The 15,957-nt window shown below is 46.7% G+C and overlaps 1 protein-coding gene across 3 annotated transcripts in view; it reads right to left on the bottom strand.

Moving 5' to 3' along the window:
- Positions 1-2,172: 2,172 nt before the first annotated feature.
- Positions 2,173-15,957, bottom strand: part of LOC122680584 (ubl carboxyl-terminal hydrolase 18-like) — a 31,028-nt gene continuing 17,243 nt past the window's right edge. For all 3 annotated transcript variants that reach the window (XM_043882121.1, XM_043882122.1, XM_043882123.1), the window contains exons 5-11: positions 12,451-12,530; positions 12,029-12,175; positions 11,620-11,715; positions 11,029-11,196; positions 5,218-5,349; positions 4,694-4,743; positions 2,173-3,124 (exon numbers count right to left, since the gene is read on the bottom strand). In XM_043882121.1, the coding sequence (XP_043738056.1) occupies positions 3,079-3,124; positions 4,694-4,743; positions 5,218-5,349; positions 11,029-11,196; positions 11,620-11,715; positions 12,029-12,175; positions 12,451-12,530 (719 nt within the window). In that variant the 3' untranslated portion in view covers positions 2,173-3,078. The remainder of the gene's footprint in view (positions 3,125-4,693; positions 4,744-5,217; positions 5,350-11,028; positions 11,197-11,619; positions 11,716-12,028; positions 12,176-12,450; positions 12,531-15,957) is intronic.

Below are 15,957 nucleotides of genomic sequence, written 5' to 3' on the forward strand. Positions count from 1 at the left end.
TCCACTGTTTGGAAGACATTCCTTTGCTGCCTCATCTTGCCTAAATCTCTGTGCTTATTTGTATGTTATGTAGGTTGCTCATGCTTCCCTGTTATGGAGAAGTGGCCTCATACAGGAGACACTCTATGGGGCCCAACAGCACACTCCCATCTGGTCACCAGCAATGGAGCTTTATGGTCTATGGGAACTCTATGTGGGCAGACTATTGTGGGCACCCCAGTAGGCAGGACTTGGCCTTGGCCTGGGTGGCTGACTGGGGATTGAACCCATGCCCTTCACCCTGTGGAGTTCCAACCACTGGATCACCAGGGAATTCCTTAAAGTACTACTTTAAAACAAGGGGGCAAAGATATTGGGTGTACGCACTGAAGAAATCTGGGGTGGCAGACAGCAGGGGTACATGGGGGTGAAATAAAAACAGACCTCAAACCCTCAAAACAAGACCACAGCAAAGTTCACACAAGGTCAGGCATTGGGCATCTCTGTGAACCTTGATTTTTGGACAAACGGATATATGGATGGATAAGGGAGCACTTTGGAGAAGAAACAAAATAGCGCAGAAATCAGCTGCTTCCAGAAACTCAAGTCAATTGATTCCTTTCTCTTCTCCTTCAATCCAGGATGTTAAAAATGATCTATGAGTACCCTTCCTCTTTAACTTGGAGTCTACATGTAACTTCTCCCTTCAGTCTCTTTGATCCATAATTTCACCCCTCAGTACCTACAGAAATATTTACTCATGTACAAAAACACATCTAAAGGTACTCAGAATAGTGAAAAAATGGAAATGCCCTAAATATTTACCAATATGGGAATGGAAAAAATATAGTATATTTACGGAGTAAATGTAACAATTCAAAAGAATGTTATCCATCTACATACAGACTTGGAAACTTTCCTAAGACACTATTATGAGAAAAAACAATGAGCAGAATAATTTGTCCAGTAGAATTCATGATGTAAAAATTATTCATATCTGTGAATATGCATGCCAATGCTTAGAATGAGGCCTAAAGGAATCAATACATTTTACTACTCTGAATAGGGTCCCCCTAAAATTCCTATCCACCTGGAACCTCAGAATGATGAAATTCGCCAAGTGAAGGAGAGGTCATGCTACACTGGGATGGCCCCTAACCCATGGCTGGTGTCCTCAACTAACACATGTAGGGAAGACAGTGAGTGAAGATGGAGGTGGAGGCCAGAGGGACTCAGGTCCACACAGGGGATGAAAGTGGGGCTGGCCTGACCAGGCTCCAGGAGAAAGGCCAGGGCAGACTTTCCTTCACAGCCTCCTGGAGAAACCAGCCCTGTGACACCCTGATTTCAAACTCCAGCCTCCAGATTGCGGAAAAAAAAAAAAAACACAGCTTCTGTGGCTTTCAGCCAAGAGCTTTATGATCGTCTGTGACGGTAGAGGTAGGAATATACACACACCTGTTTAGCGACGGTTAGCACTAAGGAAGAGGATCTGTCCATGACTACATTGTTTGGCTAATATACGGTGAGAATTTACTCTCGTGTGGCTAAATTCTTGCCAATAAAAAGAATAAATCACCCTCATTTCATGTTGGAGGTTTTGGCTTTGCCACTCACAAACTATGAAATCTCGAACAAGTCGTTAAACACGTGAATGACCGAGTCACTTCATCTGTAGGTGGGGGGTGTCCACACACTTCTTCCCAGGCTGGTGCAGAGTTTCCCTGGGTACCCCACGATTCACGTTCTTCCTCTGACATGGCTCCAGGGGCTGGCACGCCTGTCCACACATGCTGCCATCCTGTCTCTAACCCATGTCACCAGCAAATCCATTTTACTGAAACACCACTAATTGTTCCTTTCCTTTTTGAACACTTTCCAAAAGAAAAAAAAAAAAAGTCCTCATTACTTATTAAGCTAGACCCAAACTTCTGAGCGTGGATCGAGATCAACGGGCTGAGCCCCCACCTCCCTTCCATCCAAGTGTGTGGAGGGTCTTTGAAGCCTGAGCCATGCCACTGGGTCTGCTTCTCCCTGTAAACTGACTGTCCTCACTCTCAGCCCCCTTCCAAGCCTTCAGGCTTCTCCTGTGGGCACAGAGCAGAAGAATTTTCATTTATTTCCCTTCAAATTCCTGTAGCATAAACCCCCAGTATTTTATGTATTTTAATCAAGCTTCATTAAATTAAAAAGTTCTTTTTGAGAGAAAGAATTGTATTCATTATTGTGTTTGGCATACCATTTCACAGAATAGGTGATCAACACATATTTATCAAATAAATGAATAACAATCACAAAGCACTTGAGTTTCATGTAATTGATACGCATTTTAAAATTTCTTTTTTTAATTTTTGGCTGTGCCGGGTCTTTGTTGCTGCGAGAGCTTTTTTCTTGTTGTGGCAAGCAGGGGTTATTATCTAGTTGTGGTGCACAGGTTTCTCATTGCAGTGGCTTCTCTTGTTTCAGAGCACAGGCTCTAAAGCATGTGAGCTCTGTCCTTGTGGCTCCTGGGCTCTAGAACATAGGATCAGTAGTCGTGGTGCACAGGCTTAGCTGCTCCACGGCATGTGGGATCTTCCCAGATCAAGGATCAAACCCACGTCTCCTGCATTGGCAGGTGGATTCTTTACCACTGAGCCACTAGAGAAGCCCTAAAAGTTTTTAAAATTATAAACAGAAATGACATACAGTCAGTACCTACCAGTACAGTCACATTAGCAGTAGAATATTGAAATAATTCCTGACCACAGCCCTTTGTTACCCAACTGCCTCCTGCTACCAGCACTGGCCTGGTCTCTCCTCCCCTGGGAGCACCCGGACCTTGCAGCTCCCAGCTAAAGGATCACCGCCTTGTGCAGCAGGAGCAATCCAGACCTGACCCAGCCATGAGTCCACCAGTGGCACCCGTTCTGACCGATCCAGACCTGTGTAGTGTCACTGCTAAATATTCTAATAATCACCACTGACTATAAATAAAAGGTAAACAGTTTGAAAATGGTGCCTCTCCTCACTGCAGAATCTCTTACAAGAGTCTGCAGAGACAGGAACAGAAGAGGAAGGTGATACTCTGTAGGTCTCTGAAGGTTTAAGGAACATCCATTAGGACTCAGTCTTCATGTAAAACAGGAGATAGGCAGTCTCCCCCCTAGAAAGAAAAAAAGTGCAAGGGCATCACTGAGACAAAACAGTCACAGTTCATTACCACATTATTACTTCATGATAGAACACCCGTCAGAAAACTTCCCGGGTTACTGGATCAGCTCTTCTATCAGCTCAAAGCGGACAAAACTGGGGACCCAGGTAAATAACTACTGTTAAGCTATTAGCTAACATCTCAAGCAGGGGTTGACAAACTATAAGCCCATGAACTTAAGTAAATGTAACAGGAACAAAGCCACATATGCTCACTCACGTACCACCGGTGGCTGCTTTTGCATTGCAGAAGCAGAGCCAAGGAGCCAAGACACAGACTGTGTATCCCAGAAACTGAAACATTTGCTCCCTGGCCTTTGACAGAAAATTCTGCCAAACCCTGATCTAAACAACGGGGGATCACTGACAACCAAAAGGTGACAAAGTGTGTATCTAAGAGTATATCTAAGGGAGATGCTTAGAAGAAAAGGAGAAGAGGAAAAGTAGCAGGTTGGGGGTGGGCAGGATTTCAAGAAAAATTTCACCCAATTTATCAGTTTCCAAGTGAAGACCTACTCGTGTGGCTGGGGCCACATCCCACACCACACTTAGTGTACAATGTCACCTCTAGCCCAGAAGCTCTGCAGAAAAAACCTGCAAAGTCTCTGCTTTATCTCTGCCCAGCGTTTTCCTCTCCAGCCTCCCCTCTGTGTAGTTACTGATTTTCAACAATATATTTACTGCTATTGACTAAAGTCAAGCCTCTGTACCAGACAACAGAGGAGGACAGGAGTGATCCTTGCCTCCGAAGAGTTCATGGTTAACGTGAAAGAATGTTATGTAGGTGAACGGTGACCGAGCAGTGTGGTCCTGGCTGTGAAGAGGTGAGCACATGACGGAAAGCATCTGAGGGGCTCCTGCAAACCTGCCTGGATGGTGCCGGGAAGGCATTACCGGGCAGGTGGGCATGAGCAGAAGCATGGAAGCATGAAGGGGGTTTGCCCCAGGGCCAAACTAGGGGAAGGGACAGCACGTGCAAAGCCAGGGATGGTGTGATGTTTGGGAGCCTCAGACACTTCAGCACTGCTGGGTCTAAACTGCAAGAGGAGGACTTCCCTGGCAGTGCAGTGGTTAAGCCTCCACCTGCCAGTGCCGCAGACACGGGTTCCATCTCTGGTCTGAGAAGGTTCCACGTGCCATGGGGCAGCTAAGCCTGTGCACTACAACTGCTGAGCCCGCAAGCTCTGGAGCCTGTCCTCTGCAACGAAGGAAGCCACCACAGTGAGGAGCTTGCGCATCTGCAACAAAGAGTAGCCCCCACCCACCACAACTAGAGAAAGCGACGAAGACACAGCACTGCCAAAAATTTTTTTAACTAATTCAAAAATACATACGTAATGTCCAACCTTTACCTGTGAAAAAAATTTAAAAAATAAACTAGGAGAGGAGCAGTGCAGTGGATGGGGCTCAAAAGACGAGGCTGAGCATATTCTCTGGGCCTCCAAAGGTGAGTGGTAGCCCTTTCCTACAGCAAGAGATGCCCTGCGTGAGCTCATGGGACCCACCACCCAGCCCTCCTCACCAGCGGTAGCTGCGATTCCCATAGGTACACTGGACGTCTTCCCAGGACACCTGCAGGACAGAGACAAACCAGGTTAAGTGGCCAGAGAGTGATGATGCTGCCAGCTGCCCTCCCTCCCCCAGACAGGCCAGTCTGACTACCCCCAGGCTCGATCACCCAGTGATAGGCACTCGGCACACCGAGTCCCTCAAGTGCATTGTCTACACTTGGTTATGCTGGGCCCAGACTTTGTAACTCTTTCTAGAGCTTCCTACCTTCATAGGCTAGCCCAGAGCACAAGGTTTCAGGGCCCTGAGCCAAGAATTCCAGAAACCGGGACGCTAAGCTCAGCAGACTGTAGCAGAACTGTGAACCAGATGGGGCTCCATGCAGAAAAGGGCTTCAGACTTCACAAAGGCCCCCCAACACACAGAGAAAACAGGACCCCAGTGTGTCTGGGTCTCAATGGCCTTCCAGTCCTGGCTCAGAACCCATTAGAGATGGAGAACCCAGGGCAAGGGGCAGTTTGGGAGGACGCTTCTCACCCAACAAACATTGGAATCGTTGAAGTAGAACCATTCTCCATCTGCAGAACTCCGGATGTAGGCACAGTAGTGACCGTAGTCAGCATTCCCCACGTGGGCAATCACAGCAAAGAGCTCATAGTACCCTCCACACTGAAGGACACAAAGATAAAGGGACCCCCATGACGCCTCCTCTTCCGGCCCTCTGCTTCTCAGAGCCTCTCTGCCAGGCACTGGTGCGCCCAGGGCCCCAGAAGACCATCTCTGACCACAGATGCTCATACCTACTTACAGCACAGCTGTGAAGCGAGGTTTTTCATACCAGGCTTACAGATAAATCTGGGAACCAGTCTCTGCCCCCAAAACAAGAAGGAATGAGCAGTGGAGGAAAGCTCCCCAGAGGCAATGTGCTTAAACTGACCCTGAAGGATCTGTGGAGGCCTGGCAGCACACCCCGGGGGATGGTGGAGGGGGATGGGGTTGAGGGATGGGGCAGAGGTGCAGGGAACCAATCAGGTTCCCTTGAGGCCAAGTCAGGAGTCAAAACATCCCAGCAGTGGTGGCCTTGGAAGGCTCTGCGCAGGAGAGCAACATCATCAGATTTGTGTTTGAGAACACCAGAGTGAAGGGATGTGAAAATGGCCTGAGACTCCAAGTGAGGCAGAGTCACAGCTGAGAGAGGAAGAAATGGTGAGAGACTGACCGCCTGCAAGAAGCGCCAGGAAACGACAACAAGCATTATTAACATGATAATTACCAGCTAACTTTCAGCATTTGGCTAAGTCTTCACATACATTACTTGTTTTTTTTCCCCAAAAGTGAACTAATATTGTATTTTTCCATGATTTAAATATAATATTTCCTGGGAGCTGAGCTGGTAAAGAATCCACCTGCAACGCAGGAGACCCCGGTTCCTGGGTCAGGAAGATTTCCTGGAAAAGGGAACAGCTACCCACTCCAGTATTCTTGCCGGGGTCACAAAGAGTCAGACACAACTGAGTGACTTTCACTTTCAGATACAATATTCTTCTTACATATTACATCATAAAGTGCCCTCAAAGAAAAAAATTACTTTGCATTGTGAATTAAATATTTCTTATTCCTCCTGACCAACTAAAAAGTCATATCCAGATGCTGAGTCTATCATTTTTTTTCTTTAGAAACCTAAGGTTCATATGCTGTAAGAAAAATAATGAGCATAAATATATAATTTATGCACTATAATACTAATAGCATATTTGAATTGTTACATGATAGGTGATAGACAAATGTATATATAATATAAAATTTAAAAAGTGAATATTTCCATTAGCAACACACTCAAATATTTTATGACATACTTGCTCAAGTGAACTACTTCAAAATAAGCTTAAACGTTATCATTCTGGTTCTTTGTTCAGTTCAGTCGCTCAGTCGTGTCCGACTCTTTGCGACCCCATGAATCACAGCACTCCAGGCCTCCCTGTCCACCACCAACTCCCAGAGTTTACTCAAACTCAAGTTCATTGAGTCGGTGATGCCATCCAGCCATCCATCTAATCCTCTGTCATCCCCTTCTCCTCCTGCCCCCAATCCCTCCCAGCATCAGGGTCTTTTCCAATGAGTCAACTCTGCATGAGGTGGCCAAAGTACTGGAGTTTCAGTTTCAGCATCAGTCCTTCCAATGAACACCAGGACTGATCTCCTTTAGGATGCACTGGTTGGATCTCCTGGTAGATTTGTATTATTTATTGCTGTGCTAAAAGTTACAGCTTTTTATGATTTTACAGCACCTTTAGCAGTCTCTTGATGACAATTTTATCAACTACAGACATATTCACACACCTACGCTGTATACAAAAAATATGCCTAAATATGTCTAGCCACTGAGAGAAAACTGTCTTCACATCTTTCATGAGAAGTGTAAGAATTAGAAGCAGGAAATACTTTGCAGTTCACTTAATAATACATCTTCAGGGATTTCCCTGGTGGCACAGTGGATAAGAATCCACCTGTTGATGCAAGGGACACAGGTTTGATCTCTGGTCTGGGAAGATTCCACATGCTGCAGACCTAAGCCCACGAGCCACAACTACTGAGCCCGGATCTGTAACTACTGAAGCCCACGCACCTCGAGCCTGTGCTCCACAACCAGAGAAGCCACCCCAATGAGAAGCCCACACACCACAATAAAGAGTAGCCCCTGATCTCCACAACTAGAGAAAGCCAGTAGAAAGCAACAAAGACCCAGTACAGTCAAAATAGATAAAATTTTTAAAAAAGATGCTATGGGGACCTCCCTGGAGGTCCACTGTTAAAAATAATAATACATCTTCAGAACAAGACATTCAAGGCTCACAAGACAACATGGTATATCTTCATCTAACATGATGCATTCTGAAGTGGATTTTGAGGACAGCTAATGACTAAATAGGATTCTATGTTTAGAGATAAATGTGATTCATATGCACTATTTCATTTAATATCCACAGCAAACCTGTACACGGGGTGTTGGCATCAATCCCATTTTGCAGACATGGAATCTGAGCTCAGGGAGTAGAGAAAGTCACGTCAGATTCAGAGCTCATCAAGAGGTGGGACCTCCACCCAAGCCTGCCTGGCTCCAAAGCACCAGCTTTTCACTCCAGTACTGAGGAAGTGGGGGACAGATTTGTGCAAAGTCAAGGAAAAACAGTAAGTCACTGTAACTGATGGATACAGTGGGGAGGAGTAAGTAGGGGCACCACAAGGATGAACCCCAGATTCTTGGCTTGGAAATTAGGAAGATGTTAGTGCTATAAAGTTACACATGGAACAGAGGTGTCTGGGGATGAAGACAGCAAGTCTCAGGACTCAGCAGGAGGTGGACACCCTGGTTTGGGGAACAAGAGAGACCTGGGTAGGGGATAGGGACTCGGAAGTCCTCAGTATCTGATGATTGAAACCTTAAGAACTAATGAGAAGACATTTGAACAATGGGAAGAAAAAGGAATGCGATGAAACACTAAATACCAATAAAAATGGGCAGGAAAGGATCCAAAAGCAGAGAAAGAAGCCCCAGGAGAGAAGCCTGGAGGAGACAGATTTGAAGCAGAGCAGAATCAGTAAGAGAGCATCACGGTAAGGGAAAGACCAGCATAGTCACCAGGTTTGGGGTAAGTAACCCTGCTCCCTTTGGTCTCAGAAAGGCTAGATAAGAGACGATTCTCTGTGAAAAGGGAACAGTGGTGAGAGTTTTCATTTTGAGCAAGATCTCCACAAGAGTCAGGAAAATTGTATTTTTCTTCTCAATACAGTCAAATAATGTCCCTTACCTGATATTCTGAAATGGGATTATGAAGGGGACAGGATGAGGGTGGTACAAACTATGAAATGAAAATATCTTCTGCCTATTAATAAACAAGAACTGTCACAGCCATCAGCGATTTCTGGCCTCCAAATGTGAAAGAGGGCTCCCCAAAACTGAGGCCCAGCGGATGCTGCCACCCCCCACAGTGACTGCTGGTGGGGGTGGGGGAGATGCAAGACGCAAGGTAAACAAGGAAACAGGATTGGCTGAGGTGCTCAGGTAGCTGAGGTACACAAGAAAGGAGTGAATTCAAGCCCAGAGGCTTGCATCTTCCCATACAAAGAATGCTAAACTGCTTAACTTAATACCTGATCTTTGATGTTCAGACTGCCTGCTCCCTCCATTGCAAACTTGTATATAGCCTGACTCCCTGGTGGTTCAGATGGTAAAGCATCTACCTGCAATGCAGGAGGCCTGGGTTCGATCCCTGGGTCACGAAGATCCCCTGGAGAAGGAAATGGCAACCCACTCCAGTACTCTTGCCTGGAAAATTCCAGGGTTGGAGGAGCCTGGTAAGCTACAGTCCATGGGGTTGCAGAGTTGGACACAACTGAGCAACTTGACTGGTTCACTGCCCTCCTGCCTCCTTGGAGCAGTTTTCTCAGAGCTACTGAGATACTGTCTCTGGGACTCCGAGTCCTAAACATTCCCAGCAAATAAAACAAATCTCTACTTTCAGGTTGTGACTATATTTTTTAGTTGACAAAACAAAGCTTGGTCCCTAAAAGGGAGGGCTCAAATCATTTTCTGTTCTTGCATGAGGACATTATGCTGGGTTGTTAACATTACACTGCAGCAAACTCATTACACTGCGGCAAACTCTGGATGAAACTATCAGTTTACAGGAAACACAAGGAGAGAGAAATGCGCCAAACAAGACCACTAGCCAATTCTGGGTGTACACAAGACCCTTCAGATAAATTCATCTCAAGGAAAAGAAAAGGAGGGAGAACAACAAAGAAACGGAACCTACAGAAGAAAGAAAGGCCAAGGGAGGTAGGGAACAAACTGAAGCAAATGCAAGTGCAGACTTTATGTGGATCTAGATTCAAACACAGCAAACAGCTTACAGGACAGTCAAGGAGATCCACATACTGACTGGATATTAGAGGATATTACATAATTATGAGATGGATTGGTCATGTTTGGAAAAACTGTGCTTCTTCTTTAGAGAGACATGTGGTGTGTGCTTAGGCACTCAGTCATGTCCGACTCTTAGAGACCTCATGGACTGTAGCCTGCCAGGCTCCTCTGTCCATGGGGATTCTCCAGGCAAGAATACTGGAGTGGGTGGCCATGCCCTCCTCCAGGGGATCTTCCTGACACAGGGATTGAACTCAGGTCTCCACCATTGAAGGTGGACTCTACCGTCTGAGCCACCAAGGAAGCCCTACAGAGACATAATGAAATACTTGCAAATGACATGCATGGCATCTGAAATTTGCTTCAAAATAACCCAGTAGAGGTTTGGAGAAGGAAGAGGATGGGGTGCCAGTAAAGAAAGACTGGTTCTGAGTCTGCACAACTGTTTAGGCTGTTGGTAGATAGGGAGACATTATATAATTCCTCACACGTCTTTTTAAGATAAAAGAATTTTAAGATACTTCATTAGGTAGGCTGTGCAAGTGGAAATAAGGAAACTAGAAGGAAAGAACAGAATGCTATGCCCCAAACAGGGAAGGAAACCCTGTTATAATAGGAGCCACTCAAACACATGGTCAGGCCTCAATTTAAAAAAAAAAAAAACAAAAACACATAGTTCTAGAACATGGATAGTAAACATCCCAGTGGAACAATACAGACAGTCCAAAAATGGACCTATGTATATATGGCAATAAATGTAGGATTTTAAACCTATGGAGAAAAGACTTTTATGTCACTTTTCTCAGAATCTCCCAACAACTTACTAGCTCAAGACAACTGGATCCAACTTTACTCTAAATCAATTTGGCCCCAAGTGCTGGCTGCTTTCTTATCCCCTAGGCGAGTGTAATCTGGCGGGAGAAGGAAACGAGGCTGGTGCTACTCAGCACCCAGGACGCGGGTCGCCTGAGGCACATCCTATGTAAAAGGAAGGTTCTGACGTATCGTTCCTTCCATCAGTGCTGCGAGGTAGCTGAGCACAAATCCAGTCATTAGAAATAAAGTCTTCTGAGTCTTAACAGAAATGCAGCTGCCAACACAACATTGGTGGGAATGTGAAGCTAACAGCCCCCAGGCTGCTATTCGAGAAGACTCTAAACTCCCTATTTGAAAGATCAGTGTTTCTTGAATGTGTGAGTGTGTTTCCACGAATCACACTAAGCATTGGTGAGTGTTCCTCCCTGTGCCTCCCGAGCTTGGGAGAGGATGACGCCCCAAACCCAAAACACATCTCTGGTGTGTGTGACGCTGGGCAGCTCAGGGGAGGGAGACAGACAAAAGACATGAGCTCTGATGAGGCCAGGGTGCATGTGTATGTGTGTGTGTGTGTTTGTGTGTGTAAGGAACACGAGGGCCCTCACCTGCTCCTCAGCACTGTAGGGCTCTCCCTCTGTCTCAAGGAGCTTGGTTAGATCCAGATTCTGGGGGAAATACAATGAGTGGCAGATTTTTTCTGCCCGCAGGTTTCTGATGGAGAATCGCATGAGGTGGATGGTCAGTGTTTGGGGCAGGTGGGTCAATGTCAAGACCTGGAAAAAACATAGTCACCATGGAGATGAGTCCCAGGCACTTGAAACAGGTCAATTCCAAAAAGCACCAGGGCCAACGGGATGTTCTTCCTCCCCAAAAAGAAGGGAGTGGAACAGCACCCCTCCTCTGAATCTGCTGGGTCTCCCACAGAAGGCTTGAGCAGCCCAGGGCTCCACAGGGGTTTGTAGGGGACTGCGGAGTCTGCTCCCTGAGTCCAGGCGAGGGTGGGCCTGAGTGTGGCTCCTGTGCCCTCCCACCCCCACAGTGATGGGGCCCCAGGAGCATATCCACAGCTCCGGGCATCTGAAGCCCCAGGATCCTGGACCCAGCCTGGCGGATTCCCTCCCTCAGCGTGCCCTCTCCCCAGCACCCCGCCCCCCCTGCCCCACGGTCCAGGGAAACCTCTGATCAGCAGCGAGTACCTGCTTCCAGCGAGTCTTCCTGCCACAGCTCCCACACAAGCACTTGTCCGAGCTGGACAGCTCCTGGGGCTGGAAGAAACAGTGGAGGGCGTCCTCCTGCCCCAGAGAGCAGAGAAAGCCAGGGTTACTCCAGCTGGGGTCACCCCTCTCCCCATAGACGAGGGTTCTCCCAAGGTCCTCCTAACATCAGCCCGCATGGTGCACATGCCAGGATCTCAGAGAGAATCTCAGGAAGGACAAGGGGAGTGGGAGGAGAGACTTATTTTTCCTGCAAATCAAAGAACTTAGCCAGACTCATGCTTAGGAAATGGAAATTAGTTTTTAAAAGCCAAGGGTACATTACAGAAACAAGGGAGAGCCGGCAACATTGGGCTGCAGGGAAGAGCAAACTCCCCAGGAGGAACCTCACCAGCGTTTTCAGGGGCTTCGAGTCCATGTCAAAGACAGACAGAGGGAGGGCCAGCATGCTGCTGTTTCTGCCCACCTCCGAGGCACATTCAAGACAGGCCAAGGACTCCTTCACGCGGATGGTGTAGAGGGCTTGCAGCCTCGCGACCTGCAAGGTGGGGCGGTGGGGGGGTGGACAGGAGGAAGGGGGGCAAAGAGAGCCCGAGTGAGCGGGTCGGCCACGTCCAGAGCTGGAGCCAGCACACAGCTCTGGAAACAGCGGCTGCCCCCGCCCCTGCTCACTAAGGTGCAGAGAAGTCACAGTGGCCACATTGCACAACTGTGGTGAGCATTCTACACGTTTCCTCATTCAGTCCTTTCTACATGGCAGCACCCTTTCTACACAGCACCCTCCCTTTCTGAGCTCTCCATTCTAGGACTTACCAAGTCCACGTCTGTGATCTGGTCCTTGATCAGGTTCCAGACTGTGAGGTAGAGCTGGGCAGCGTCGTGCTGGACAAACACTGGCCAAAGAGAAAAGCAACTCCCAGGGTGAGGGCCCAGGACACCGGTCATGCCCTCCTGCCCCAGCTGCCGGACTAAGTATTCATACCTGCTAACTCAACACCATCTCCTTTGTGATACTTATCACAATTTGTACTCAATATTTGGGGGTTTTATTTTGTTTTGGCCTATCTCTCCTCTCAGTTGTCAGCTCCATGGAAGCAAAGACTCTGTCAGTCTAATTCCCTTACCAACTCAATAACCAGCACATAATCGGTGAGCATCACTAATTAGATCTTCCACCCAGGGATCGAACCCAGGGTCTCCTGTGTTGCAGGCAGATTCTTTACCATCTGAGTCACCCAGAAAGCCCAGCTGAATGGTTAATCAATTCAAGTTCCAAGCTGATAATCCCAAAACAGGGATTAACAGGCTAGTTACAGGTTGAGTACATCATGAGAAACGCTGGGCTGGAAGAAGCACAAGCTGGAATTAAGATTGCCGGGAGAAATATCAATAACCTCAGATATGCAGATGACACCACCTTTATGGCAGAAAGTGAAGAGGAACTAAAAAGCCTCTTGATGAAAGTGAAAGAGGAGAGTGAAAAAGTTTGCTTAAAGCTCAATATTCAGAAAACTAAGATCATGGCATCTGGTCCCATCACCTCATGGGAAATAGATGGGGAGACAGTGGAAACAGTGTCAGACTTTATTTTTTTGGGCTCCAAAATCACTGCAGATGGTGACTGCAGCCATGAAATTAAAAGACGCTTACTCCTTGGAAGGAAAGTTATTACCAACCTAGATAGCATATTAAAAAGCAGAGACATTACTTTGCCAACAAAGGTCCATCTGGTTAAGGCTATGGTTTTTCCAGTGGGCATGTATGGATGTGAGAGTTGGACTAAAAAGAAAGCTGAGCGCCGAAAAATTGATGCTTTTGAACTGTGATGTTGGAGAAGACTCTTGAGAGTCCCTTGGACAGCAAGGAGATCCAACCAATCCATCCTGAAGAAGATAAGTCCTGGGTGTTCACTGGAAGGACTGATGCTGAAGCAGAAACTCCAATACTTTGACCACCTCATGCGAAGAATTGACTCATTGGAAAAGATCCTGATGCTGGGAGGGATTGGGGGCAGGAGGAGAAGGGGCTGACAGAGGATGAGATGGCTGGATGGCATCACCGACTCGATGGGCATGAGTTTGATTAAATTCCGGGAGTTTGTGATGGACAGGGAGGCCTGGCACGCTGCGATTCATGGGGTCGCAAAGAGTCGGACACGACTGAGCGACTGAACTGAACAAGTTGAACTGATGCTGTCTCCAGGGAATTACTTTCAGCAGGCTGCCTGCCCCAGAGCCAACACAGGACATGAAGAGGGTCAAGTCACTTTGCCAGGCAGAGACATCCTGCCTCATCTGCACATTCCAGAATCAGGAGTCTCAATTCAGCTGAGAAATACAGGGGCCCTGCCCAATCTATAATTTCCTTCACTCCTGCTACATACAGGTACTGCACAAGCCAGAGAAAGTTCCTGTCCCCAGGAAATCTACATTCTAGCAGAAGGTGAGTATCCATGCACTCACATCTATGGACTCACAATTTAGATAAGACTTCCCCAGGTGTACAAACTGTTAGGAAAACTAGAGAAACATGAGCTACACCTGGGGCAGCAGAAAGAGGGTCTCTCTAAACCCACTCCTCCACAAAAGCAACAAAATCAAGAGTTTACAAAAATCTTAGGAATTTAGGAAAAACTGCAGAGCAGGGATTGCGGCTTCCTCAATCTGGCTGGTTCCCAAGCCCTCTTCACTGCTCTGCAGAGGCCTTGAAAACCAGAAGCCTTGCAGTTGCCACAAGGCAACAGGCTGGGGTTGGACTGGGCACCTAGGAAAGCCCCGGCCAGGAGCATTCCCAGGATCTGACCTGTTTGCAGCAGCTCCAGGGAAAAGCCCATTTAAAGAAGGTTGCTGTTATTTAACCTGACTCAGAGCTGAAAGCCTGTATTATTCCTAGGGCATCTGTGGAAAATGCTCAGCGACAATAAACAAAGCAGTTACCTAAGGCAACTATGCCAGCTGAGGCAAGAAAAGCCTGGCCAGAAACTCAAAGGAAAGATCTTGAAGGGAATAACATGTTCACTGCACCCTTTCAAAGTGAAAGTGAAGTCACTCGGTCGTGTCCGACTCTTTGCGACCCTGTGGACTGTAGCCTGCCAGGCTCCTCCGTCCATGGGATTTTCCAGGCAAGAGTACTGGAGTAGACTGCTGTTTCCTTCTCCAGGGGATCTTTCCAACCCAGGGATCGAACCCAGGTTTCCTACACTGCAGACAGACGCTTTACCGTCTGAGCCACCAGGGAAGCCCTCACACTTTCAAAGGCTCTGACATATTCCTGGTGATCTGGAAAGTCATTTTCATGCCCAGGACCTGAAAGGACCCCAGTCTCTTCCATCTGACTGATTTTAAGGTTCTGTGCAAGCATGAAATGAAGGCTCAAAGCATCATAAACTGCCTGGGCTGTGAAGATGCACCCAGTCAACACACAGGGCCCCTTGGCAAAGACTAGAAGACTTGTTAGTGCAAAGCATTTAAAGAAATTTCTAGTCAATCATTACCTGACACTTAGCTAACCACACAAAAACTCCCATGGCCGCATACTACAGGGAATATAAACGTTACAGAATTAGTCTTGGAAAGTCACTAAACGAACAGCCACAGTAAAAACAATGGCAAGAACAAACCCCACTGTGGGGGTTTCTGATGTTCAGTGTTGTCACATTATCTAAAATGTCAAGTTTCTAACAAAAAATTACAAGACACACAAGGAAACAGAAAGATATGGTCCACACACAGGAAAAAAAGCAATCACTAGAAACTCACTGAGATGCCCCAGATGTTATTGTACTAGACAAAGACTTCAGATTAGTTATTACTATATGTTCAAAGAACTAAACCATCCAAAAACTCCAAATAACTCAAGAATGAAAACAATGTCTCACCAAACAAAAAGTATCAATAGAAAAAATATGTAAAAGACCAAATTGAAATTCCTAACTGGAAGAGTACAAGGACAGACGTGCTCACCAGAAGTAGTCAAGAGCAGATCTGAGTTGGCAAAGGAATCATCAAACCTGAAAATAGGTCAATTGAGGTTATACAGTCTGAGGAATGAAAGGAAAAATGAATGAGGAAAAATGAACAGAGCATCCACTAGGTTCACTGATGAATTCAACCAAACATTTATGGGAGGAATTCTTCCAATTCCCCCAAATCTCCTCATAACATAGAAGCAGAGGGAATACTTCCCAACTCATTCTATGAGATCATCTTCACCCTAATACCAAGCCAGACAAAAACATTCCAATAAAAGAAAACTACAGATCAATAACTCACATGAACACAGATTCAAAATCCATAAGAAAATATTAGCAAATAGAATATC

The sequence above is a fragment of the Cervus elaphus genome, chromosome 22 (genome assembly GCF_910594005.1).
Source record: "Cervus elaphus chromosome 22, mCerEla1.1, whole genome shotgun sequence".
In the NCBI taxonomy this organism is placed as follows: Eukaryota; Metazoa; Chordata; class Mammalia; order Artiodactyla; family Cervidae; genus Cervus; species Cervus elaphus.